This window comes from Cyprinus carpio, chromosome B24 (genome assembly GCF_018340385.1).
Source record: "Cyprinus carpio isolate SPL01 chromosome B24, ASM1834038v1, whole genome shotgun sequence".
NCBI classification, from domain to species: Eukaryota; Metazoa; Chordata; class Actinopteri; order Cypriniformes; family Cyprinidae; genus Cyprinus; species Cyprinus carpio.
Genome location: NC_056620.1, coordinates 16005800 through 16033316, shown reverse-complemented (window position 1 = coordinate 16033316; position 27517 = coordinate 16005800). Strand labels below are relative to the sequence as shown.

General features: G+C 35.7%; 1 protein-coding gene across 4 annotated transcripts; it reads right to left on the bottom strand.

The window, feature by feature from the left end:
* Positions 1 to 605: 605 nt before the first annotated feature.
* map3k15 (mitogen-activated protein kinase kinase kinase 15) lies at positions 606 to 26730 on the bottom strand. 4 transcript variants are annotated; one of them, XM_042751696.1, is made up of 31 exons: positions 25887 to 26730; positions 24138 to 24277; positions 22366 to 22389; positions 19051 to 19128; positions 18272 to 18465; positions 17418 to 17586; positions 17228 to 17334; positions 16931 to 17101; positions 15879 to 15991; positions 15624 to 15783; positions 15382 to 15532; positions 15192 to 15299; positions 15058 to 15107; positions 13679 to 13775; positions 13505 to 13591; positions 13287 to 13420; positions 12230 to 12357; positions 12003 to 12133; positions 11816 to 11921; positions 10212 to 10369; positions 9284 to 9467; positions 8234 to 8242; positions 7004 to 7181; positions 5671 to 5845; positions 5408 to 5593; positions 4469 to 4574; positions 4154 to 4385; positions 3421 to 3536; positions 2949 to 3060; positions 2745 to 2819; positions 606 to 1408 (listed from the first exon to the last, which is right to left on the bottom strand). In XM_042751696.1, the coding sequence occupies exons 1-31, from the start codon at positions 26191 to 26193 to the stop codon at positions 1297 to 1299; spliced, it is 4098 nt and encodes a 1365-aa protein (XP_042607630.1). In that variant the 5' UTR covers positions 26194 to 26730; the 3' UTR covers positions 606 to 1296. The 4 variants fall into 4 exon arrangements, with proteins under 4 accessions (XP_042607630.1, XP_042607631.1, XP_042607632.1 ...); XM_042751697.1 differs by lacking the exon at positions 8234 to 8242; XM_042751698.1 differs by lacking the exon at positions 19051 to 19128 and having other exon boundaries at positions 25887 to 26729.
* Between the last annotated feature and the right edge of the window lie 787 nt (positions 26731 to 27517).

Below are 27517 nucleotides of genomic sequence, written 5' to 3'. Positions count from 1 at the left end.
AGATATCTTTGTCGTTTGATTTTATTTAGATTTAGTTTGATTATATTTAGACTTTTCCCACTTAGTAAAATGTATTGTTGAGAAAGGGACAAATTATCTTTCTGAAAATCTACATTTTATACTCATTATGTAATGAAAATGTATATACTCTACTCTGAATTTGTGGTTTACTCGAAAATTGTCTGCGTGCAGTTATTTTATAGAAAGTGCAGGAGCTTGACCAATAGGCATTTCTAACAGTCTACAGTCTCCTTAATACAACAAATATGAAGTTTAATAGAAAATCTCATATTTTTATTTTGGAAATTGTGAAGTCTTAAAGGCACTTTAAAGTGATATTGACCCAAACATTCAAAGACAGCATCTGAAATGTTAAACAAATTCAACAAACAAAATATATATATAAGAATCTGTGAACCTGGGACAAGCACTTTCGGTGCTTTGATCTATTCTGTCTTCAGCTCATAATGTAGATCTGTAACAGACTTTAGCAAGGCTAAATGAACTTGAATTTGAACTGCTTCTGACACAATAGGCCACTTCATTCTTAAGAAAGAAGATACATGTTTGTGGAATGTGGATGGCGGTTTAAGAAAAACACATAGTTTGCTTTTAGCAAGACTAGTCTTGCACATTTTTATAAAAAAAAGATAGTCAAGCAACACTTGAAGCACACGTATTGAATGCTACTCAAGTTGCAACTGAATGTTATGACTAGTTTGTTTATTCTTCTACATACTGGGGTAAATACATCTAAACTTATCAAAATACATCTAAAGAGGCTTCTTAGCCCTGGTCCGAGAGTTCTGTGGTCATTTTGTCCAGACAGTCCCTCAAAAACGTAATATGAATAACACATTTTCCAGACTTGTTAAGGTAAAACAAACAGAAACTTAGATAGACTTTTTATAATTTAAAATGGCATGATCTGAAGCTTGGCTACAGTACATTAAGTAGGTAATACCGTTTGCCCTGCAGTCTTAGGCCCATTCCCAAGTTACTTGGAGAGGGTCAGATGACCCTTCCCAGCCTGCCAATGCAAAAAGCGGAAAGTGCAGTCTTTCCTAGACAGAGCTGTTTACATCCTCATGGCTTTTCCTATTGAAATCAGATGCAAATGAGATGTAAAACTTGGAGAGGTTGAAAACATATACTAAAAGTAGCACAAAAACATTAGGTCATAGCGGAAAGACAAGTAAACATATCCAACTGGGGCAGAGCATGACATAATTACAAGGTTAGGGCCAGTAAGGATCTCTCATTATAGGGATGTATTATGCTGGCTCAGGTGTCGATCTACTTCCTGCTGCTTTCATCCTTCTGAATTTCCCTCGTCATTTTTTCCTTTCTAAGCCCTTTATTACGGTGTCTCTGAATGGCTTTCCAGATACGACACAGCGATCCTCCCCTATAGTGGAAAAAAAAATTATATTTAAAATTAATTGCAGACTTTTTATAAGAGACAACAAGTGTTCAATCAAAAAAAGTGCCTAGCCCATAATGTCTGAACACTAAGCTTCTATTGGTCTTTACACAAATTACTTGAAAGGAAGTCAGCAAGAATTAAATCAAATGCATTCCTTAAGCTGTCTATCAAGAACAAAGTTTTTGTCAGAATACAGGAAGTTTGTTTCAGAGTAGTTTGGTGAATTTAGGTTATGCAATGCACCAGAGCGGTGTCTGAAGATCTGGTGAGAAATACAATAGTGAATTAATTTCTATCACAGTGAAGCATGGAGGAGGATGCTTTGGAGTATGAAAGAATATTGCAGAATGGTGTGCTTCCCACAACTGAGAAGTTGTCAAAAGATGAACGATCAGATTTTATTTTTCAATAAGAAAATGCTCCTGTCTACACTGCAAAGACAACCATAAGTGGCTTGAGAAGTCCATTGGGATCATGTTTTGGCTTGGTTGGAATCCAGATTTGAACCCTATAAAGAATATTTGGTCTCACATTAAACTCCAACTAACTGGGAGACATTTTTCAACTAATCATTAACTGAAGACATCAATTTTGAGTCTTCCCGTAAAAAGTAGTGGGCATGTTTACCCACACAGCATAAACATTTATAGAAAACAAATGGCTGCTTAGTACTAAATTACTTGCAAATTGCCTGACTAATGATTTGTGGTTAAAATTGTATAATGTTCACTAATAAAAGTACTATTTTGGCTTTGCCTTTTTTTTACACCCAGGAGTGGTTCACATTTATAAATGTTAACATACAATTTACATGAAGTCTGTATACGTTTATATAAAGTCTAAATATCCCTTATTTTATATATATAAAACAATAAAGAAGATTTAAATAAATAATTATAGTTTGGGGTCTGTAAGATTTTCTTTTTAAAGAAATTAAAACTTTTATTCAGCAAGGATGCATAAAACTGACCAAAAGTCCCAGTAAATGTTTTTTTTTTTTTTTACTTTACATTCATTACATAATCATAGTTTTCACTAAAATATTAAGCAACACCACAGTTATCAACATATAAATAAATATATCTGAGGGGCAAATCAGTACATTAGAATGAATTCTGAAGCATTGTGTGACAATTAAGACTGGAGGAATGATGCTGAAAATTCAACCTAAAAACCTTAAAATAGAAAACAGCTCTTTTAAACTCGTAATAATACTTAATACATTTTAAGTGTGGCTTAGGTGACTAAATATTTAGGGCCATTTTATGCAAAGGAACAGAATACACAATCAATCAACATTTATAAATTAAGCCCTCACCTAAGCCTCAGGCAGTGCAGGTCTTCTTTAGTAACATCACAAAGAATATCGCTGAGCGTAAAATCTTCTTCAACACTGTCAAACACAGACAGAAACCACAAGAACTCGGCATTAATCTTTATTTATTTATGGAACCTTCAAACGGTGAGTCATTTTGCAATTGTGGGAAAGATAATATAGGCAGTGTTAATGGTGATATGTTTCACCTTGTCTATGGTCTCAGAGTCGGCACCCTGCTCCTTTAACCAGTCAGTCAGCTCCTCGTCAGGTGCTGGATGTGTGGCAATGTGAAATATAGAGGGGGTTGAGGATGTCTCTGTTGAGGGCAAAAGAAAGATGTAGGAATATTAAAGCACAGATGCTAAGATCTGCATTTTCATTTTAATTTGAAATCAGTCACTTATTGGATTCGGTATTATTTAGAAAGTTGCCTGTGTAGGCAGCAGACAGTACGGCGACTCACTAGTTTTCTTTTAACAGAACTTGTATTTGCTTTGTACTATAAACTTGTAAACAACTAGAGGTCAGAAAAGGATACTGGAATCAAACAGAGGTGAGCTGACACTTTCCCTATCACCTTAGCACACAGGCATATGATTTCAGTGTAAATAAAGACAGTAAATGGATTATAAGCGAGTCTAAATCAATACATGTGTGATTTAGTTGCACAACTAACCTGCAGCAGACTGCTGTCTGATCCTGATAAGCTCAATGTCGTGTACCCGCTGTTGGAGAGTCTGTCTCAGTACCTGCTGATATTCTCTCTCCTTCTGTACCAGTTCCTCAAGCAGCCTGAAGTGGCAACATTACATTAAGACACTCTCCCGCTAACTGTTCAAGCATTATGAACATATTCTAGTCATCTAAGATCACATTTCACTGACTAAATCCAACAAGAAAAGACAGAACACATTTAAAAAAACAACTTAAAACCATTAAACTCCATAATTAAAACTAGAGGCTGTCTTATCTTGCATATAATGTATATAATGCATATTATTATTATTATTTTTTAAATTAACAGCATATTAGAATGGTTTCAGAAGGATCATGTGACATGTGATCAAAATTCAGCTTTGCCATCATAGCAATAAAATAGGAAAAGTTTATAATAAATCCTAATATTATTACAGAATAATACTAATGTTTTTATTGTATAGTTGATTAAGTAAATGCAGCCTTGGTGGGCTTTTTGAGACTTTGTTCGAAAACATAAAATTGAGCTGTTGTGTATATTTGTAGTAAATAATGTTAAGTACAGATCCACAACGGGAACAAGTGTTTACAAGTGTTTTGTATTTTTAGTCAGTATTTAGTCTCACCATCGGAGGGGGTGGCACAAGTGTATTTTGTATACTGTTTATATTTAACTGTCGTGTTTTTTTTTTAAAAGGAATCACAGTGTGTACCTGCTGGTTTCCTGTTTGAGGCGTCCAAGCTGGGCTCCCAGCGGGTTCTGTGGCCGCTGAGCCTCTTGGGATATGACTGAACTGAGGGTGCTGACTCCAGACGTGAGGGCTTGATCTTCCTGCGTCGTACGTACCACTGATCCAAAGTCCCCATCTTCCTCTTCATCTACTTCATCTGCGTCCTTATCTGCACCTTCACTTTCCGATGCAGGCCCGAAATGTGTCTGCAGCTCTAGAAGAGAGACAGATGCAAAAGCATCAGAACAACAAGTTCTCTGTTTTCTCTATTTCTGCCCCTCTCTCACACATACACACCTGGAATTAAAATGGTAACAGCTGCCTGTACAGCCCGCCTGATGATGTTGTCCATAGCAAACATCCAGTGTGGTTTAATGTGGTGGTTCCTCAACACTTTATTTACCTGCAACAAACAGTCGCATCACTCTCAAACCAAACCACAGGAAGGAGACAATGATACACTGAGGCGGCACTAACAAAATGATCAGAGAACAGTCCCATCGAATGTTTTGAAGCAAAATATGCTCCATAATGTTGAACACTATAGAGAAAAAAATAATCATGTATCTTCTTGCACTGGATTTCTCCAATATTTGACAATAAAATGAACTGAAGATACAATATAATATAATAAATAAAAGCAAAATATGGCAGGATGCAGAGAAATAAGTATAATATAGGTGTAAAACAAAAACTGAACAAATCAGATCAGCAAAAAATGTAACAAGTTGAATAAGATCAATAAAAATACACAATACAAAAGCAGAGCTTAGAATAAATTATATAAAAAGTTATTCTCAGTGGCTCTGTCCACAGTTCATTAAAGATCATTCTTCACAAATAATTAATTAATTAGATTAGATTTTGAAAGACGTTTCTTACATTCACAAAGACTAAATATACTATATCCAAATATACTTTATCAAAATACAGTAAAAAATATCGTACTATTGTAAAATAATACAAAAATGGGAAATAACAGTTTTCTATTGGAATATATTTTAAAATGTATTCCTGTGATGGCAGCTGAATTTTCATACACACACTAACACACACAAATCTTACCCAAACTTTTGAAAAGTACTATATGTTCAACATTTGTCTTTAAGAATCTAAAAATGTATACTGCAGCATAAATAGGATTTTATCAATAGTGTATCATGCCTGGGTAGGAAACTTTGCATGCTGTACAAAGTAGCATTGGAAAACAATATATTTATACTGCACTCCACTCACAGAGTCCTGGAAACCAAACAGAACCAGTTGGATCTGGTTGATTGATGTGCTGTCGAAGTCCAGGTCCAGTTTGAGTTTCGAGATAGTTGTTGCCATGACACGTCGCTCAGGGCATCGTATAAAGTCCCGTAAGATGCAGATGATCTGTTTGATGTGGTCCACTGACAACTTCAGCTCCTCCTGACCCTAAAAGACAAGAACAGAGTCCTCATTGTATGATTCAGACATGCCATACACACAGTCTAATACACACGGATACACACCTGGATGTGGTTCTCCATGAGGTTGGAGGTCACTTTATCCTGGTCCTCATTGAGGACCTTGTAGAGTATGGCACGTCTCTCACTGTCTTTCTTCAGCAGGAAGAGGCCAGAGTCGCTGTTCTCAGAGGAGGCTGGAGAGCTGCGGTCTTCTGCTGTAGGACTCTCATCTGGAACACTGAATCACACATTTTACACTGATTCAGTGAGAACATATGAATCTAAATAGTTTCATGCAGCTGTAACATTATGTACAGTTCAATACTGTTCAGAAGTTTAGAGTTGGTAGGATTTTTTCAGTGTTTCTGAGAGAAGACTCTTATGCTCGCCAAGGCTGCATTTATTTAATCAATAATACAATAAATAATTTTTATTATTATTTGTTTTTAGAATTTAGGTTAATGTTTATTATATAATTTAATTTTAATATTAAATTTTTTTTTTAAATATAACATTTAATATATTAAATAATATTAAATATATTTTATATATGCCATTATTCCAGCACTATCAATAATAAAAAAAATCACAATTAATCTCTCTCTCTCTCTCTCTCTCTCTCTCTCTTTTTACCAAAATTAATCTCAAATAAAATAAAATTTAATTAAATTAAAAAAAAAAAAATTAAATTAAATTTAAAACAGTGTGTTCCACTCATAGGTGATCTCTCATACTTCAGCTTTAAATGTCAGTTTAGGCAAATTAACTAACTGAATTTAACCGTGTTAAACATTTAATTCATCTTAAATGTCAATGTTAACTTTAGCAGCAAAAGCATAAATACATCTGGAGTGGTGATTAAAAATCATGATTTCATTAGAGGAAAGAGGAAACGTGGTTAATGTGTGACAGCTCTGTGATTTGGTGTGTGTGTGCGTTGAAACCGAGGTGAAGAAGTGGTCGGTAAAGTGTTCATGGGATTATTTTATGAGCAACCAGAGAGTACCTGTTGTAAAAGGCATTATCTCATTACACACACATACATACACCTGCCCAGAAACCACGGCCCAGCACACCTGTCTCCTCATTCCACCGCGTTAATTAAACAGCGTTTCCAAGGAGTCAACTAGCTGTCAGGACAGGCCTCAGCGCTTCATGCCCAGGAAGTTGATTTACTGTTGGTCTGAGAGCTGAAGCGGCTGTGGATACTCAAGCTCCGTAAACACAGTCACATCATTAACATTCCAGGCGCTAATCCAACGCTCACATAGGCCCATACATATACACACTTATAGCTATCGCTGACCAGCGCGTGACCTAAACTCGTCTGGACCGGTTTGAGGAGGCTTGTAAGGTAGGCTCTGTATTCACCTTTAGTCTCATCTTCTGAGCTCACCTGAGGAAGTTTGAGTTGGGTTGTTTGATGAGGTTCTCTGAGCTACAGCGGTTTTTCTTGTTGAAGAACACGTCTTGTTTGGAGTCGCAGTCTGGAGACACGGAGCCCGGTTCACTGCTGCTGCTCCCTGTGGCCTCCGTCTGCAGCTGTACTGGTAATGAAACACTGCGAATGTAGTCTAAAGGGAGGAAAACACAAGCAATGCATGGTCACGTGTGTTAACACACATACAGTATGCACTAAAAAAAAAAAAATCAGTTAAACAGATCAGAGTTTCACAGCATTTTTGGCTTTTATTTCCCCCCTTTAGTTCGAACCTTTAAAAAATATGAATGATTACTAAATAACAAAGGGTTAATTTTTTTGAATGCGAGATCAGAGTCAAGTGTTATAATTTATAAAATAATATATAAATCGTGCCCCCTACAGGCCAATAATAGACGTACGCTCAATGATATGGAATTAAAACCAACAATATATTCACTTCTAAAGAAACATTTTGTAATGCTTGTTCGGTGAGAAATAATAAATGCAACAATAAATGTCTTTTAAATCAGATAATATTGATATATTATTGATATGAGAGTAACTGATTAAGTGGATTCATTAAAACAATAAAAACTTATAACTGACAGCTCCAATTTAATTGAATACAGTAGATATTTCTATCAAAATATATAATAGCACAATAATACAAGCACAATATGGTAACATTTTACAATAAGATTTGATTTGTTAATATTTGTCAACTACACAACAAAAAAGACTTTTATAGCAGTTAATGTTAATTTCAGCATTTACTAATACATTATTAAAATCAAAAGCTGTATCTGTTAATATTTTAGACCTGAGCTAACAAGAACTAACAATGAAAAGTTTTATTAACTAATGTTAACAAAGATTAATAAATATTGTAACTTTAGTTAAAACATTAACTAATGGGAACTTAATGTAAAGTGTTACCCACAGTGTTATAGTAATTAATTAGACTTTTCGAAAAAGCTTCCAAGGTAAGTTAAAACACTGGAACTGAATTAATATTAAACAACAGAGAAGAGAAAGCAAAACAGAAATGAAGAGAATAAAAAAGATAACAGGAAGAACCAATCAGAGTGCACAAAGAGCATAAACTCAACACAATCACCAGTAACCAGCCAAACACCAATGATTATGAGCATATGATACTCAAAAACACATAGACCTAGAACATAGATGGTGGATATTACAAACCTTGCCATACTGTTACACAGAGAATCCAAGCCAAAGCAGCCGATTGGGTGGCATTAAGGGAGAAGGAGATATTGAGTTATTAATATTTGGCCAAAACTGGGAAGACAACAGGCCTACAAAGCCCTTTCTTTGTTCCAAAGCCTCCTCCAAAGAGGAAACTTAACCAAATTTAAATGCAGAATCACATACATCCTTTGAAGAAATTCTATTTTCTGTGAAAGAAAGCATTGCAATAACCTGAAAAAAGAAATTCAAGATGAATGTTAATTATACACTACTGTTCAAAAGTTTAGGGTCAGTAAGTTTTTTTTTTTTTTTTTTTTTAAAGAAATTAATACTTTAAAACATTTTTAAAAATCTTACTAAGCCCATACTTTGAACTTGTATTTAATTAAAAACCAAAAAATATGAATAAAAATATTACAGTGTTATTAAAAAGTCTAACCAAATACATTACAATATTTGTGTGGGATGTATATTTTTAACTTAGCTTAGTGTCAAGCCATTAGCTTAGGAACATGCAAACATCAAACTATTGTACTAGTTTGGATAGCAGTAGGCAGCTCACTAGCTCACTTCTGTCACTCACTGACAATGTCAAAGAGAAACGCTAAGAATTTTCTGAGAAAGCAGAGCGCATGTTTGTGTGAAACACCACACCCTGAGAATGCTTTTCATGGACCGTGGGATATAGCTGCCATGTGCGGCTGGATGGAAATCATTTGTGAAGTTGGTGTAAGGCCATATTGTCGATTTTCCTCGGACTCCTCCCCTTTCCCAGGTCCTGTTGTTCCTACCCATCTCTTGTGTAAATTCAATCTGGACTGCGAGAGGCCGGCTGAGGGCAGTTTGGGCCTGTTATGAGTATCCCAGACAGCGGTGAAATGCAGGCATGCTGGGCTTGGGGGGTTTGGCAGCTCTGTGTGTTTGCCTGCGAAAAAATGTTCTCTCTCACAATGCCCAAAATGCCTTACACACCATGGATGTGACCAGAAGGGTTAACCCGGGTCGCAGTGTGATCACAGCTGCAGAAAGCATGTTAGACGTTACCTGAGGGTTTGAAAGCGATCTTGTTCTTTTTGCCTTTGATGTTTTGACGCAGGAATGGATCCTTGAGCAGGTCCCCGGCCATCGCTCGTTTACTTGGGTCAGGCTCAAAGCAGGAAAGGATGAAGGATTTGGCTTCTGACGAAAGAGACTCTGGGATCTCCGGATGGATCTTAAACATGCCCACCTGGTACAAACAGAACAGAGACGAATGGAGGAGATGATTTTGATTAATAGTCTATCAAAAATATGAAAAATACAATATTTTACAACTAATCAAAAAATATTGAATCTGTATTTTAAAAACATACTGTGATGCTCCATACTGTTTTATTCATATATTCACATATTTATAATCTATCATTTTTATAAATATATATATTTTTTATTTTCTTGGTTGATTATCTTCTGTATTTGCAGAAAATACAAATTTTCTGCAAAGAACTAGATTATAAAACAAAATTATCTGCATGAGCTCCTTCAAACTGAGTCAAATATATATACTATATATACATATATATATATATATATATATATATATATATATATATATATATGTAAAGGTCTAAATAAATAGATAACATTTATTAATATGAATACATCACTTTCTTGATTTGTTATCTTCCATATTAGCAACAAATCCAAAATTTTCTGTTTTATTTTTTATTTTACTTTATAAATATAAATTTGACATTACACTTGAAATAAATATTATATATATATATATATATATATATATTTTTTTTTTTTTTTTTTTTAATTTTTATTTGAATATATATATATACACACACACAAACACACACACACATTTTTTCCAATATATTATTTACAAATCTACTTTCTACTTGTGTAACTAAATTTGAATTTTTTTAATCAAATCAAAATCTGTGTTAACAGACTACTTCATATTTTTAAGTACAAATATTTCTACCTTAAACATGGCAGCCTGTGGTTCTCCCAGCTCATGGAAAGGAGGTTTGCCTGTCGCCATCTCTATGATAGTGCAACCTAGGGACCAGATATCAGCAGGTGCCCCATAACCTCGAGGGCCTTTATCGATGATCTCAGGGGCCATATATTGTAACGTGCCTGGACAGAGATTTACAGGGAAAAAGCAGAACTTCATGAGATAAAAATGTGCTGTGACAGGATGTTAAACAAAATAAAAAAATCAAGGAGAGAAGCGCAGAAGTGATGATGATGACAGTGGAAGGCAAGGGGGAGGATAGATGAGCACACCTGCTCTGATGCTTCAGCAGTCGCTAATGAAACACAAACACACTCCTGTCTCAGACGCTATGCTAATCTAATTACTCCCCCACAGAAGACATTATCATGTTACCAGTGACCACGACTCATAATCGCTCACCGCACTGGAAGGAACGCTGTCTATTTTGTGTCAGGAAATAAAAGTTATCCAAGCCCTGGAGAGGCGAGCCAGTCCACACCAGTGTATGGCCAATTTAGTCATTTTGCAAGGGTTTTTAAATATGAGAAAGGGTTTTTAACATTCTGAAATATAAAGGCAGCTATATATACTACCAGTCAAAAGTTTGGGATCAGTAAGATTTTTTCCAACACAAAAAAAATATGCATTAAATATCCTCGTGGTTAGTGCGATGACGTATAGTGCAACCGCGCTTACAGCGACACGAGTTCATCGAGTTCCCATCTTGAGGTCCTTTGCAGATTCTGTTCCCTTCTCTCTGCCCAATGCTTTCCTGTCACCTCCTGTTCTTTTGAACTTTCATAAAAGAATCCTAAAACCAAAAGTATCACAGTTTCTAAAAAACATTACTGTTTTCCAATATTTATAATAATAAGAATGCTTAAGAAATTCAGTTTTACCATAACAGGAACACATTTTACGTTTTTTACTGTATTTTTGGTCAAATAAATGCAGCCATGGTGAGCAACCAACTTCTTTCAAAAATAGCTGTGTCATAAGAATGTTTCTTAAAAATTCAGCTTTTCTATCAAAGGAATAAATTACAATTTCAAATATATTAAAATAGAAAACAGTTATTTTAAACGGTAATAATATTTTACAATATTACACTTCTTACTGTATTTTGAATAAATTCAGCCATGAGACTTCTTTAAAAAAACATTAAAAACTCTAAATAACTTTTGATGCATTTTTTCATTTATTTTATCTTTTAAAGATTAATCTATGCATTATTTTAAAAGTAGGCATTGCTATTTTTTACATTTTTTTTTTTAATTATTATTTTTCCTTTAACCTCTTTGTATGTTTGTAATTTAGTGATTTAGAGAATTTATAAATTTATAATTTTTTGATGTGTTGGGGTTGAGTTGGTGCATTATAAAAGAAGAAGAATGAGACTCCCTTAGATCCTGTATGTTGGGGCTAATGATAGACTAAACTTTAACTAAGCCTAAAACCCTGACCTGGCAAGAACACCAGGATGTATGATGCATGACACACAGCACAGGTCAAATGGAACGGGGAGAGGCTCACACGGAGGGTGCATTTTGCAATTAACAAAACACAATGAAAAGTGAAACAAATACCAGTGAACGTCTCTGTGCAGGGATTGACTCCAGCAAGCCTCTTGGACGTGCCAAAGTCAGAGATTTTCAACACTCCACTGTAGGTGTTGACTAAGACATTGTCTCCCTGTTGAAAGATGAGAGGTCAATGAACATCCACATTTTTGAGAGCACCCAAATATAGATCCAAAGGATTTGTCATAGTTACCTTGATGTCCCGATGAACGATTTGGTTCTCATGCAAATAACGAAGTCCTTCCAAGATCTGCCGAGTGTAGAAGATTATGGTGGCTTCTTTCAGAGGACCCCACTTTGAACGTAACAATGCTGACAGACTCCCTGTAGAGGAAATACGATGAATATGAAGAGCAAATCAAATTTAAAAAAGTAGAAAAGACGTACTTGATGTTCTTCTTTCAGAAACAATACATGTACCTCCAGGGACTTGTTCCATGAAGATCTTAATATATCCATCCTCAGACACCGAGCCCAGGTACTGAACAATGTTCCTGTGTTTCAGGTATTTGTGGAGGGCTATTTCCTCATGCAGCGGTTGGGAATACCTGAATGCATCAGAATTATTTTAGTATTTTTTAAATACTTTTATAGTATTTTAGTTATATTTCGAATTAGTTTTAATTTTTATATGTTTGTATTTTAGTTTACGTTTTAGTAATTGGTCATTAAGTAATTTGGAATCGTTTTAATAGTTCTATTTAGCTTTCATTTATTTAGATTTTTATAATACTTCAATTTAAACTCATTAAGTGTCAGTTATCTGACAAGGCAACAGTTCACATTTTCTTTTTCATCTCACATTTATATTTTATTTAAGCTTTTCCCATTTAAAAACTATTTTTGATAGTTTTAGTTAACAGTAACGTGTTACAACATGTGAAAATACCATCTAAAATCTACCGTTTGTAATACAGAGACCACTTTTTACAGTCCATTCATATATATATATATATATATATATATATATATATATATATATATATATATATATATATATATATATATATATATATATTTATATTTATATATATTTTATTTTTATTTATTCATTTATTTTAATGGTCAAATATCCCATTTCAGGTTAAATCAGCTCGCTCCAAAAAAAGTGTACTGTGATTTTTTTTTTTTTTTACAATCTAATATAATTTCAATATATATTTTAAAAGTATTCATTTAACTGAACAGTTAGTGAACATTCTCAGTCTCACTCACTCTCATGTTTCAAATAAAATATTTTGACAAACAGCATTGTAGCACAATTATCTTCATCGTACGGACAAAAATAAAACACTAACATTTTCTGAAATATCTTTTATGTTTCACTTAAGAAAAACATGATAAAGTTTAGGCACGACATGAGGGTCATCTTTGTGTGACCTAGCCCTTTAAGAAGCCTGACAAAAAACACCTGCATCCAAAATACAACATATGCTTGTGAACATCCATGCTGGTCTGCTTTTCAGATGTATCTCACCTGCTGTCTCTCTCTGGGATCTCTTTGATGGCAATGCGCACTTGGTTACTCAGGTCTCTCCCTGCATAGACCACTCCATAAGTTCCCCTACCCAGAACCACCCTGTCGCCATTCTCATTGTAGTCATACTCATACTGCAAAACAATTCAGGAATTAAGTACACCAAGCCTCACAAATCCAACAAAAACAAACTATAGGCGAGTTTCCGAAGCTCTTACCTCCAGAGTATCTCCTTCTCCCTCCCCCTCCAGCTCGACAGCATTTCCTGATCCGTCTGTGATCAGCTCCTTCACCATGGAGCAGAATTCAAATAAGCGACAACCATTCACACATCGGTTACCTGCATGTGCACCACAGTTTGAGAGCTAATTGATTAACTTCAAGAAAACTAACCTGCCACACTGGTCCTCTGTGGAGAAGTAGATCTGGAAGTCGTCTGAGTTGTCATGGACATACAAAAAGCAGCAGCGCTCATCGAATTTTGAGATGCTAGAGAGTAGAAGAACAGAAGATTTGTTTCACATCTCTGAGATCATGAATCAATCACATTTGAATGGAAAGCACCAGAGTTTCAACTTGTATTTAAATCATGTAGACAGTCAGAGATCTGCTGGTTTTCAGACAATGTTTGAAGATGACTCTGGATAAACATTAGGGGTGCTCTAATAATAAAAATAATGCCATTTTCATGTTATGGCTGATTGATAACCAATATAGTCAATTTAAAACACACACACACACACACACACACACACACACACACAAACACACACACACACACACACACACACACTAGAAATAAAACAAATATATATATTAAAAAAATGCTATTCTAAATTGAACAGTCATCACATTATTTTTTATTAATAATTTATTATAAAAGTTTATTTATTTTAATTTTATTTTAAAGTTTTAAGAATTTTGTGTGCTTTTGTCTTTTTTATTAGTTTTATTTCAGTTTTAGTGTTAGTGTTAGTTAATTTCAGTACTTCAGCTTATTTCACTTAGTTGCAAAGGCAACATTTCTCATTTTAGTTCAAGTTTTTTAAATAGACGTTTTTCATCCAGTATTCCTATTTTATTTCAGCTTTATTTTAAAATAAAAAAAATAGTTAAAAGTTTTAATTAACAGTAACGACACTGCAGTGAGCGTTCAATTCATTAAATAAGATCCGGCTGTGAATGCGCAGTCCTTGGCGAACATCTCAGAGTGCTGACTGTTTCTATAGCAAACGGGACTTCTAACAGCAGCTGCAGTGATGCGCTAACTTTACCGATTAGCTCTTTTGCTCAGAAGGCGGGGCTTCGTTCGATAGAGCGGCCATATTGAGTGTTGCATTTTTCCCTATTCAAAACTATGAGTGACACGTCTTGGGTATTCGGTATAGACCGAGCGGCAACCTTCCGGTCTCTCTCATGAAACCATCACGGAGGTGACTAAAACTGCAATTCATCGACTGGCTGGTAGAGGCTGGCTCCAAAAGGGACTCTATTGTTTTTGCCAAGTAATTGCCAAGTAAAACAAGTAGAACTAGTTCCTACTTAAGCACTGTTTGTTCATCCTTGAGAAACATTCCTGTCAAACAGACAGAACTAACCCTCCTAAATCTTTAACCATTAAGTACCCATAAATCAGTGAGAAATTATACTGTAGGTTGATAAGGAATGTTTTTAAGCCCTTGACCTATCTCTAAAATCAGGATTATTTAAATATGGTTTCCAGACTATAAAAAAAACAGAGACTGAAAGGTAGAGACAGAGAGAATGTCACCTTATGCCTTTGATGGATGATGCTGTGAAGTTCCACTCATGTATTCCCTTCTGCAAACATGTCAGTTAGGAAAATGATATTATATAAACAAAATAACATTATACAGCAAACATGGCTTCAAATAAACCACTGACCGTCTCAGCAGGTGACACATGCCATATAGAAACATTCTTCTCCTCAGCTTCACTGTTAATGGACACATACGAGGGCTGGTACACTTTTGTTGGCTCCAGAATCAACACCTGTGTAGTGGAAGTAATAAGGTCTGTTCAGTCAATACAGGTGTGTTCTTAGATGAGATACTCATGTGAGGTGATGCACTACCGGAAAACGCAGGCCGTTGGTAGTTCCCTGTGTAGCCTCCACGATAATGTCCATCCAGAAGTTGAGTCTCTCTCTTTGAGGAGAATGCTCAGTGTTCTGCTTCTTAAAATGCTGAATCAGCTGAAGGTTTTGGACGACTGATCGCAGATACCTGAAAGATGAAATGAATGTGAGCTGCTCCAACTCTATTTCTTATAGTTAACATGTACAGTATATCTGTAAATGATTTATTCTATATGTACCATATGGGTGGTTTGAGTTTGAAGAGTTTCTCTGCAGCCTGCACAGCTTTGGGGATGTCATTAGCCAGCATGCTGACAGTAAAGAACTGCCCCACGTCCCAGTAGTTATTCATCTTCTCCAGACTGCCTTTACGGCCAAGCAGACTGTTCAACCTCACACCTGAGAGAGAACGAGAGGGTGAGAAGGTGGAACCTGTCGTTAATGAAGAGAATGTTCTGAGAGAAACAGGAAACAGGAAGTGTGTTCCTCCTCACCGATCTTCCGGAGTTCTATGGAAGTCTCAAACTGCTGTCCGGACACTATAAGCAGCACTGCCAGATTAATGCCTGAATAGAGAGTGGGCTGCAACTCAAAGCCTTTTCTATACCTACAACATACGTGCATAAATACAAAATTACTTTTTTAATGTGATGCTAGAGTGCTCTGGGTGTTATAACACATTTAAGTTGGTTGATAGTGTGTTTTTAGCATCTAATGCATCTACTAGAGTGTTCTGGGTGACTTTAGTGCATTTATTGCAACTGCTTGGTTGTTTTGGGTGTTTCAGCATAGCACATTTAATGTTGTTGACAGGGTGTTCTGGGTGTTTTGTGCACATGTAATGCGGCTCCTAGGGTGTTCCGGGTGATTTTAGTACTTTTAATTCAGCTGTGTTGTTGTTCTGGGTATTTCAGCACATTAAATGTGGCTACTAGAATATTCTGGGTATTTCTGAGTGCATTTAAAGCAGATGCTAGGGTATTCTGGGTTCAACTACTTGGGTGTTTTTGACACATTTGATGCACTTCCTTGTTGTTTTTGTGCATTTAATGCAGTTGCTAGAGTTTTTTGGTGTTTTTAACACATTAATGTAACTTCTTGTTCATGATCAAGTCAACAGAGCCCAATATAAGGCATTGCTTAAAGGGATAGCTCACCCAAAAATTTTAATTCTGATATTAATTTCTCAGCCTCATGGCGTTCCTAACCCATAAGACCTTTGTTTATATTCAAAACACATATTAAGATATTTTTGAGGTCACATGGACTATTTTAATGATGTCCTTATTACCTTTCTAAGCCTTAAACATGTCAGTTGCGTTGTTGTCTTTGCAGGGTCAGAAAGCTCTTGGATTCCATCAAAAATATCTTAATTTGTGTTCCGAAAATGAACAAAGGTCTTACGGGTTTGGAATGACATAAGGATGAGTAATTAATCACAGAATTATAATTTTTTGGGTGAACTATCCCTTTAATTTAAAAAACATATATCACCTTTAAACATATTGAGATTATGAGCTTCAGGAAGCTCATTTAACTCACTCACCACTGGATGGCATTGTCCCTGTTCTTGGTGTCCTTGCAGTCAGAGTCGAGAAAGATGTCCTTATAGATGCGGCCACACAAGCAGAACATGTCAGGTGCAGGGTGCTCACATGACTGAAGAACCTGCAACATCACACGCAGCGCCTTCTCTCGATCTCCAGGGCTATTTCGCCTGTGTTCACACACACACAAACATAAATGCATTTGTTCCTGAGATCAAAGGGCTCTAAAGGATAAATGTCTGTTTGCCAAGCATATGAATAGGAGAATATACCACACAATGTAGATTTGTGGTCACCTATTGAGCGCAAAAGCATAGTGGAACTGAATCATGGGCTGGTCGGCCAAGTCACAGGTTGGCAACATCTCAATGGTCTGTACCAATTTAACCATAGCATCATAGTCCTGAAAACATGCACCAAAGATTATTAAAGCAACAACAAAGTCTTTAATTTTTAGACATGCTTTGTTTATACAGTAGTATATACCTGTATATCTCTGTAGGAGAAAAGCAGGTTCATAACAATGTCCTGAGTCAAAACCTCAGTGTTGTCGATGCGGAGTTTGATACGGGAAAGCTCCTTGGCCAGCTCCTCACCCTGGTATTTATCTCGAGCTTTTCGGATGTCGTTCAGTAGGGTGTCTTTGTATGAAGCACTGTCAGGAAAGATAGGATTTAGTTTTTGTGGATAAATTTGTAGGTAGTATCAACTTGAAATGGGATGCTTACAGACCTCTGAAATTCACTGACCATGTAATGATCTAAACACCATGCAACAACAAAACAAACTGTGGCTTGTCACTTTACATGGTCTTGGCCAGCTGCAAAGTGGGTCAGACTTCATACTAATAGTCCAAATCTGAAACTAGTTTGTACTGTTACAGGACGTGAAAATCTTGGCACTAGAATCTACAAGGATGTTCTAGACTTCTGATATCTGAGCTCCAGGTGAAAGGACACTCTGACACTTGTTATTGAAGTTCCTAATAAATCTTGCATGCACTTGTGCATGTCTGTCTTGATGATATAATATGAGCATTACATCCCATTTGGATTAAGTCCCATTTCATTACTCCATGGACGATGAGGATCATTGCACACCTAGTTTAGATCTATGATGCAATGTTCAACACAAGATACAGAATTCCACTGCATTATTGTTGTTATGTAAAAAGTAGTTTATATTAATCATTCATTTGATATTGTTTATGAGTCAAAAACTGGAAGACGCTTGCTTGATATGTTTAGCTAAATATGGCGTGACACTGTTACGTAACTCTGTAAAGGATCATCTGAGAATGGGCATCCTGCCAAAAGTTATCATAAATCTAGCAGTCATACCAAGACGTGACATGAATGTCTTTGAGCAAGTTGACAAAGCGGTCCACCAATGGGACGCACAGAGGTCCTAGAAGGTTGTCCCAGTTGGGTTGCATGTACTCTGATGCTCTCCGCTGGGCCACGTTCTCACAGCACAAGTACTCATTGTTAGGCGTCATCAAGTACGGGATGAAATAGTAATTCCCGCTGGAGGCCTACAAAAGATAAACAGATTCTACATTTTTGCATTAAAAAAATAATAAAAACCTTTTCTTAGTCATGTCATGCAAAACATGACAGTCTGCACCACTGTGTAAAAGTACAGACTGTCTATGTGTTAGTGATCGTGTACTCTGCAGCTGGCATCCAAGAAATTCAAAGTGCCAAGGAAATCTTGTTAACACCTTTGTGACCATGTACTGTCCCAGAATTCCAGAGTGAAATGGAGGAGGTGGCCAAAGCACATCTTAGCACTATGCCACATTAACACCTCAAATGTAAGGGGTCAGCTAAAGCATGATGGTTTATATGTATAAAGTATATTTTATTTAATCTGTTCTACTGTTATTTTACATATAAGCATACAGGCACCTAAAGTCTTTGAATTCACTTAATGGTAATGACTAATCATTTAAAAGTAACCAAATTTCTTTGGTTCAGAGCTTTTAATTCCTCAACATGTCAGCCAGACTGAAAGGAAGTGAGTCAGACAGTAACAGACATCAGTGGTCACTCTCATTCCAGTACATGCATATGGGATTTTTCCAGCATGCACTAGCATGCCTGCTGTACCTACATACTTTGTTTCTTAGGCCGGAGCCCCTGTACTCAGGAGGCAACTGGACCCATGGAAAGCCTATTTTAACTGGCTTTGCAGCCTACTCCAGGTAACAGACAAAATAAGAGAGAAAGAAAGGAAAAGAGAAAAAGAGAATGACAGAAAAAGAATATACAGACTATAGAGTACTAATGGAGGCAAGAATACATTGATGAATGAGTAAGCCAAGGGATTCCATCCAAAAATTCTGTTATCATTTACTTATTCTCATGTCATTGTTCATTTACAAATGAATAGCTTCAAATTGATGCAAAAACCTAAAGTATCAAATAAGTAGTTCATACAATTCATGCTCTATATTACAAGCCTTCTGAAGCCCCACAACAGTGTTGTATGAGGTAGTGTTGTGCTAAACTAAAAGTACAACTAAAACTATTATTTTTTTTATTAATTTAAATAAGGCAGAAATAAAATAATATATATATATATTTATATAAAATAAAAAAGTAGACAAATTTAACTGCCAACAAGCTGAGTACTAAAAGTGAAATAAAAACAAATTAAAGCTAGATAGAAAAAAATGAAATTAAAAATTAAAATGACAAAAGCACAAAAATTACTAAAACTAAAAAATTACTAAATTAAAAAATTACTAAAAAATTACTAAAACTTCAAGTGAAATTAAAATTAAAACTAAAAATATAAAAAAAAGCTAATTTCAAAATATTAATAAATATTATAATAGTATATTAAAAAAAATACTGGTGCGTGGAACTGATATACAGTACCAGTCAAAAGTTTTTAAACAGTAAGATTTTTAATGTTTTTAAATAAATCTCTTCTGCTCACCAAGCCTGCATTTATTTGGTCTAAAATACAGCAAAAGCAGTAATATTGGGAAATATTTTTACTGTTTAAAATAACTGCTTTCTATTTTAATATATTTAAAAAATTTAATTTATTCATGTGATCAAAGCTAAATTAAATTTTATAATGTTATAATAGATTTCTATTTCAGATAAATGCTGTTTTTCTGAACTTGCTATTAATCAAAGAAATCTGAAAAAATTCTACTTAGCTGTTTTCAACATAATAAATATAAAATGTTTTTTGAACAGCAAATCAGAATATTAGAATTATTTCTCAAGGATCATGTGACTGGAGTAATGATGCTTTGGAATCACAGGAATAAATTACATTTTAAAATATATTTAAATAGAAAGCAGTTATTTTAAACAGTAAAAAATGTTTCCCAATATGTGACCCTGGACCTCGAAACCAGTCATAAGGGTAAATTTTTCGAAATTGAGATTTATACATCATCTGAAAGCTGAATAAATAAGCCTTCCATTGATGCATGATTTGTTATGATAGGACAATATTTGGCTGAGAACTATTTGAAAATCTGGAATCTGAGGGTGAAAAAAAAATCAAAATATTGAGAAAATCACCTTTAAAGTTGTCCAAATTAAGTTCTTATTAATGCATGTTACCAATCAAAAATGAAGTTTTGATAAATTTCCTACTGTAAAAATACAAAATATCTTCATGGAACATGATCTTTACTTAAAGGGGTCATATGATGCAATTTCAAATTTTCCTTTCTCTTTGGAGTGTTACAAGCTTTTGGTGAATAAAGAAGATCTGTAAAGTTGCAAAGACTAAAGTCTCAAATCCTAAGAGATATTCTACATATTCTACATAGGCTGACATAGAAGAGTGTACGCTATCTGCGTACTGCTCAGAATTGTCAAAATGGTGCTACGCTGATTTGGAGAGACACTGAGGAGAGAATTTGTTGAATAAAGTTGTTATTTTTGTTTTCTTTGTGTACAAAAAGTATTCTCGTCGCTTCATAATGTTACGGTTGAATCACTGACAGCAGATTGACTATTCTGATAATGCTTTTCATACTTTCCTGGACCTTGACACTGTTATTTATTTGGCAGTCTGTGGGACAGTCTCAAGCCTCCCTGTTTTAATTCAAGATATCTTAAATTGTGTTCCGAAGACAAACGAAGCTTATACGGGTTTGGAACAACATGGGGGTAAGTGATTAATGACAAAATTTTCATTTTGGGATGGAGTAACCCTTTAAGACTGGTTTTGTGGTCCAGGGTCACATATTACTGCTTTCGCTGTTTTTGGGACCCAATAAATGCAGGCTTGGTGACCATAAGAGAATTCTTTAGAAACATTAAAAATCTTACTGTTTAAAAACTTTTGACTGGTATAGTGTAGAAAACAGAAAATAGAAAACAGTTACTTTAAATAGTAAGAAGTATTACTGTTTTGCTTTACTTTGGATCAAATAAATGCAGGCTTGGTGAGCAGAAGAGACTTCTTTAAAAAAAAACTTTTGACTGGTAGTGTACATTTAATCAATAATGAATAATAATTTACTCAAAATCTTGACAATCGCCCTAGCTTTTCTTGGTGTTCATGAGAGATGTAACGATTCTATATGATTCACTCATAAACTGACAGTGGTCAACAGTTCACTTTAAAGTTAATATTATGACAGATACAGATTTAAATTTCACGCTGTTCCTCACACAAAGCTATCATATGACCATAGAAGACTTTGAAAATAGCGCTCAATGGTTCTTTTACATGTTTTTTAAAAATATTCAGTACCCATTGTAACTGGATAGAAAACAGTGACCTGCAGAACAAAGAACGTTGTATCAAGTATGGAATATGAGACTGAGTGAACAATGACAGAAGTTTTGGGTGAACTATTCCTTTAGGCTGAGAAAATGTAAAGGATTGGGAGAAAAGCATGAATAATTCCTAAAGAATAAAGGCGAACATAGAATTTTCTTTTTGTTTTCATATAAAATAATGATTTAAAAGTTGATACATATTTTTATTTTTTTTTTTTCTGAGCCATTTCAATGAATCACACAGTTATAAAATACTGTCAAGGTCAGCTTTTTCTCAGCAGCCATTCAATATAAGAGGTTTATTTAAAGACTAGCACTTAACGACCCCCTCCTTTATCAAAACAACTAACACCCACTAACTCAAAGTACCATGACACCTTGCGAACCATTATAAGTTCATCAGAATCAGCAATAGTCTGACTGGGACACAGTGAGCCACCAGAACCTCGTGTCCACTCACAGGTTAGTGTTTGTGCATAAAGGAGAGTTCAGGAAATTTTCTTCTCACTATGTAAGTGTTGTATATATTTTAAGGCACAGAAGGGCATGTAAACATATGTCATAAGAGCTCCAAAAATAGTCTCATACACAAGGTTTTTGGCACACCAACAACAGATGCCAGCCTGTCCTCAAACTTCATCATGTCTTGCAAGAAGTGTTTTGATACTTACTGTGTTTTTCTGTGCCACCATGTCCTATGCAAGAAAAAAGAAAAGAAACAATTATTCAACTCCAAAAAATACAAGCATATGACTTCATGTCACAGTATTATATAAGTCCCAAACCACATGGAAATGTTTTGCCATCATGCCATTTATTACATTTATTCCATGACTGATGGCCATGTGATGCAGTGAATGAGACCTGACTTAATCAGTTGGACACAGCAGCATCCCAGAACATTTACAAATACACAAACAGATCGCGTGACGCTCCTCCCCATGCGTTATTGTCATCATCTCAGTATGCTAGAACACATGCCTTCCAGTGTCTCTGTGGAAACGTGGCCATGTGCAGCTGTCCTGGGACTGACTGCATGCCTTAGCTCGAATACAGACTGTGTTGTTCTGTCAGCTCTACTGTCCAGTGCCCAGAAAAGATAAACTCCCTCCTAAGCTGAGAATAGCAGGTCAGGACCTGGCAGCGGGCGGCCTCTTTGTTCAGATGACAGAAATACCAAATGTGAGTGTAACAGCCTATAGGAAGAGTATAACCTCCCACCAACCCTTCCTAGTGTTTGTGTAGTTATGAGAAGAATACAGTATGTAATTCATAAGCTATATTTGATTAAGTCTCATTTTATGGACATCTTAAAAAAAAAAAGTTAATGTTTTTATTATTATTATTTTATAAATGAATAAAAAGACTTCTTAGATGTCTTTAAACAGGAAAAGTACTTAAGTAGTTTTATTTTAAATAATTAAAAATATATTTTGTCTAGAAATTAGTTAAATAAGACTAAAGCTGCATTCACACTAGCAGTGACTTTTGTCGCTACATGTCACCAGGGGCTGGTGATGAGGTCACTAGTGGGCGTTTTCACGCTGACAGCAAATCAGTTTTCTTGCCACTAAATACAAACATTTTAAACATTGAAATATAAATTGAATCCGTACATAAAAACAGAAATTAATGATGATTGCAAAGATCAGCCTCATTTCCGTCACTGCTAATCTGAGAGGAGAACGATCACATGAGCTCTGTCTTCTTTTCTATTGGCTGTCACTCCTGAAAGTCGCAGTTCATTTGCATAAAGTTAAAGGATTCAGAACTTTGTCGTGTCGCTGGACACACCCTATTTGTCGCCAACAGCTGCTGTTGCTCGTGTCGCCAGAAAATGCCAGCTTTCCATTGAAATTATTGGGATTATGTCTCTTTGTTTTTACGTGCCGCTTGTAGTGTGAAAGCGGCTTAAGCCTCTTTTAGTTTGTCTTGTAGTTTTTTTTTTTTTAATTAATAAAAAACTTCTTTTTTTCTAGAAATTTGCTAAATTGGACAAAGCCTCTTTTGGTAGTTGTCTTTACAAAAGGTACTTTTTAAAATTCCTATTTATTTATTATATTTAAATGTACAGCACTAATTGTTCTTTCATCAGCAGCACTAAACAGAACTGCAAAAATATTATTACCAAACAGGTTTCCCTTTCCCAAACACACTCTCTAGCTTCCATTGTTTAGACAAAAAATTAGTCCTGCCTCAAACTCACAATATTGATGAAATCAATATTACTTCTCATTATCACTCTCAAAAAAAAAAAAAAAATATGACAGAGCTATATAGTTTTTGGGGAAGTCAACCTACAAATGGCCTTCTCAAAACCACTGAACATCTGAAAAATGACACAGACCTTCTTTATAAACAGAAGAAGCCTATGATATTTCCTTCTTTAGATATCTAGATAAACATATGTGTTTATGTGTGTGTATTAGACTGTAACTCTCACCTTAAGTGACTGTGCCGTGTCAGGGTCCGTGTCGTGGTAGAGGATGACATTGTTGGCCATGTCAAAGCTTTCACGCACACCGAGGTGATAAAATAGAGAGGGCTGTCTAAAAACATCGCTCATGTCCACAACTGCAATGTCTGCAATAAATCAGAGACATAGTAAGCATGTGAGACAACCATTGCCGTACAGTGTGCACTGTAGTCTTGCACACTGCATCAGTCTCAGGGCCTGTTCTTTTAGAAATAATTCATTTTCAATTCTATACGTTTTTTATTATTATTATGACTTTCCATTTAATCGTATAATATGAAACTTAACCATTTGTCTGTTTAAAGTAGTCCTAAGGGCATATTTGTTCTACTGCATATGGCCATATTTGTTCTGTTCCAGTCAAACACAACCTGTACTTATTCTATAGAAACTACGCAAACATCTGAAAATGTGTTTGAAAGACATGCAAGAGTGTAAGACGCAAAATACAAGACCAGACTTGACGTAACCATGAGCTGATGCATGACTCACAGTCTTATTAGGAAAAGGGTGAGTGGGGGTAATGCAATAACAAGAAACTGATCTGTAGAATGCTATATAGAGAGAATATTTAAATGGTTTTGTTCACTTCTGCTTTGATGAAAATGATATTTTCAGCTCTAAAATGCACTTCTTCTAGTCCTCTAGAGTTCCTTCTCCAGAAAAAGTGCTGCACGTGAGCTACATTCTGCATGCACAAAAATGCAAAGGATCAAACTTTTAAAAAGTTGCCATTTTCACCCTCCCAAAGCTCAAATGTAAGAGTGTTTTGATCACTCAGAGTAACATGTGCAGCCACACCTGAGAGAGAGAGAGAGAGAGAGAGAGAGAGAGAGAGAGAGAGAGAGAGCCTTCATACTAGACCTGGCGAATAAATTCCAGGAAAGGAATGTGCTGGAGGCAGAAGATCCTTTTTTGCACTCTTAATATTCCTTGAGAGAGATTGTCATGACCCTATAGTAACACCCTCCCATGGGAAAGCCCAATGACCCTAAGCCTAACAATTTGTCTCTTGCATAATACATTTAACAATAATTTTCTGATCTACTATACTGTTTTATGTATTAATTCAATGTAAATTTACTGAATTTTTATATTTTTCTAGCAATGATATATAATTACTGCTTTTTCTTGTTTTATGTTTGATTACACGTATGATATATATATATATATATATATATATATACACACACACACAGACACACACACAAATATGCACACACCCCTTTTGCATATTACTGTTTTTCTCTTCATTTTTTATAAAAAACATGGAGCTATGCCATAATTTAACAATATTATTTATACGTTGGTTTTTGTATTGTTTTGTTTATTTATGATTGTTTAATTCTCCATCTTTTTGCCCACTATTACTCACATTTCTTAACATATTTCTCATAGGAAGCAAAGTATTTCAATATTTTAAGTATTATTTCAATAACAGACACAAGCTCTAAATCTATAATGACATGTCACTGAGTTTCTATTCTTCTACATACTGTACCATCCTGCAGAATTGGCCAATTTGTGGAAACCCCTTATAAGTCTCATTTTGCATGCTTCCTTAATCCAACACACCTGATTCAACTCATCAGTCCATTCTGAAAACTAGAAGACCTGTACTGGGAGTGCCAGTAGGGAGACATCCCGCGTGCAGAATTGTGGGGCTGCAGGAATTATTCTCGCACATTTAAGCCTTGCAGTGCCATGTTAACTCACCTGCGTCATAAAATGTATCAAGCACTGTTGTCTCCCCAAAGTCTAATCGTCCGAAAGTCACTGTGGTTAGTATGGCACTCTCCGCGTCGCAGGCGCGCTGGAGACACTGGAGCGCCCCGGATTCCGGGCTGTTCGCGGCCACTGCCTTCAGTCCATCATTCAGCACATAAACCGCCCTCAGGGACCTCTGTTTGGTCACCGGACTCGGGCTGGTCACATCAGCCCTCTCGACGCCTGCAGACATGGAAGCCGCAGCGGTGTGGTCGCCACCAGCCTCTGCTGTAGGTTGATTGGACATGATCTCCATAGTGCGAGTAATTGTCCCTCTGCGCGGTCCTCCTTTTCTTTCCGCAGTTAATCAATAATGAATAACCAATGTTTAGTGCGCACCTGTGGCACGGAGAGGCGCGAGGCTGTGACGTCCAGCGTCTTGCGATTCATTAAAGCAGCGCGCATCACTACATATTACAATGTGCTCCAGTTTTATCTCGTTTGCGCCAGCGGTTATGCAATTATACAAAACGCTTTGTGAATTTAGTGCAGAAAGTCAGCAGAACTTGAGGCGCACTGCGCGCTGTCTCCAAAGACACGCATTACTATCCTATTTGAGGAAGTCGTTCCTCCTGCCTTTTCTACAAAATGCACAATCCGATAATTTCCTGTGTCCTTCCGTTCAGGCGTGGGTATATTTCACAAGCGAAGCAAAACTGCGCAAATCTAGAGCGCGAGGAACGGCTCGCTGATGTTACTGCATGTACAGTCACTATTAAATCATCTGGAGCAGATGTCTAAATATAAAACTTGTCCGTGTTGATACGCGCATGGCAGACAGGTCCAGGACTCCAGCTCCACAAACTTGCTTAACTTTCAACAATTATTTTACTTTCGTTTCAGATCAGGGGCCTGTTTCATAAAACAAGTTTACCAAATAAGCCAGGTTGATTTCAGTTAATCTGATTCATTTTGAACCAAATCAGCTGACAATAAATCAGACTAACTGAAATAAACCTGGCTTATTTGGTAAACTTGTTTTATGAAACAGGCCCCAGATAATAATCGTGAAACTGGACTAGCTCCGTACACAAAATACCTCGCGAGGCTTCGTGGAAACTTTTCAAACCCTCCAACAATGTGCATACATTCCAAACAACTTTGTATTTTTTTTTTTCATTTCCACCACATCTGAAATTCTGTTGTTTTTTTATATCATGTGATGGAAATTTTATTCCATCATTTTATTTTATTTTATTGTCATAAAACAACAGACTGCTTTTGTTTTGGCATTTCATAGTTAGCGTTTTATGTCCTGTGCTATATACACACACTTAAAATGTTTTCATACTTTTTGGATTATTTTTGCATAAAAATTCAAATTAAGCACACTAAAATAGCCTATAAATCGACAAGTAATTTTTACTTTAATTTTCTTTGTTTTTTTACACATCACATGTCTGATTTTGATTTTAACACACTCTTCGGTGACACTGTTGTCTTGGTAAACAAACACTAACTTTTTCAAATTCATTATATGCGCAAAATCGCTAAATTGTTTGTTGTGGTGGACGTGACGTCATAACTGAGGGACAGTCGTAATTGCTATAAACAGTTCACTCAACAAATATTATGTTTCT

Coding starts and splice junctions, on each gene's coding strand:
- map3k15 (XM_042751696.1), bottom strand. CDS start 26,193: ATGGAGATCATGTCCAATCAACCTACAGCAGAGGCTGGTGGCGACCAC. Junction 10,370..11,815: donor CTGCACAGAGACGTTCACTG/GTATTTGTTTCA, acceptor ATCTCTGTCCAG/GCACGTTACAATATATGGCC. Junction 4,386..4,468: donor TGTTACCATTTTAATTCCAG/GTGTGTATGTGT, acceptor TCTCTCTTCTAG/AGCTGCAGACACATTTCGGG.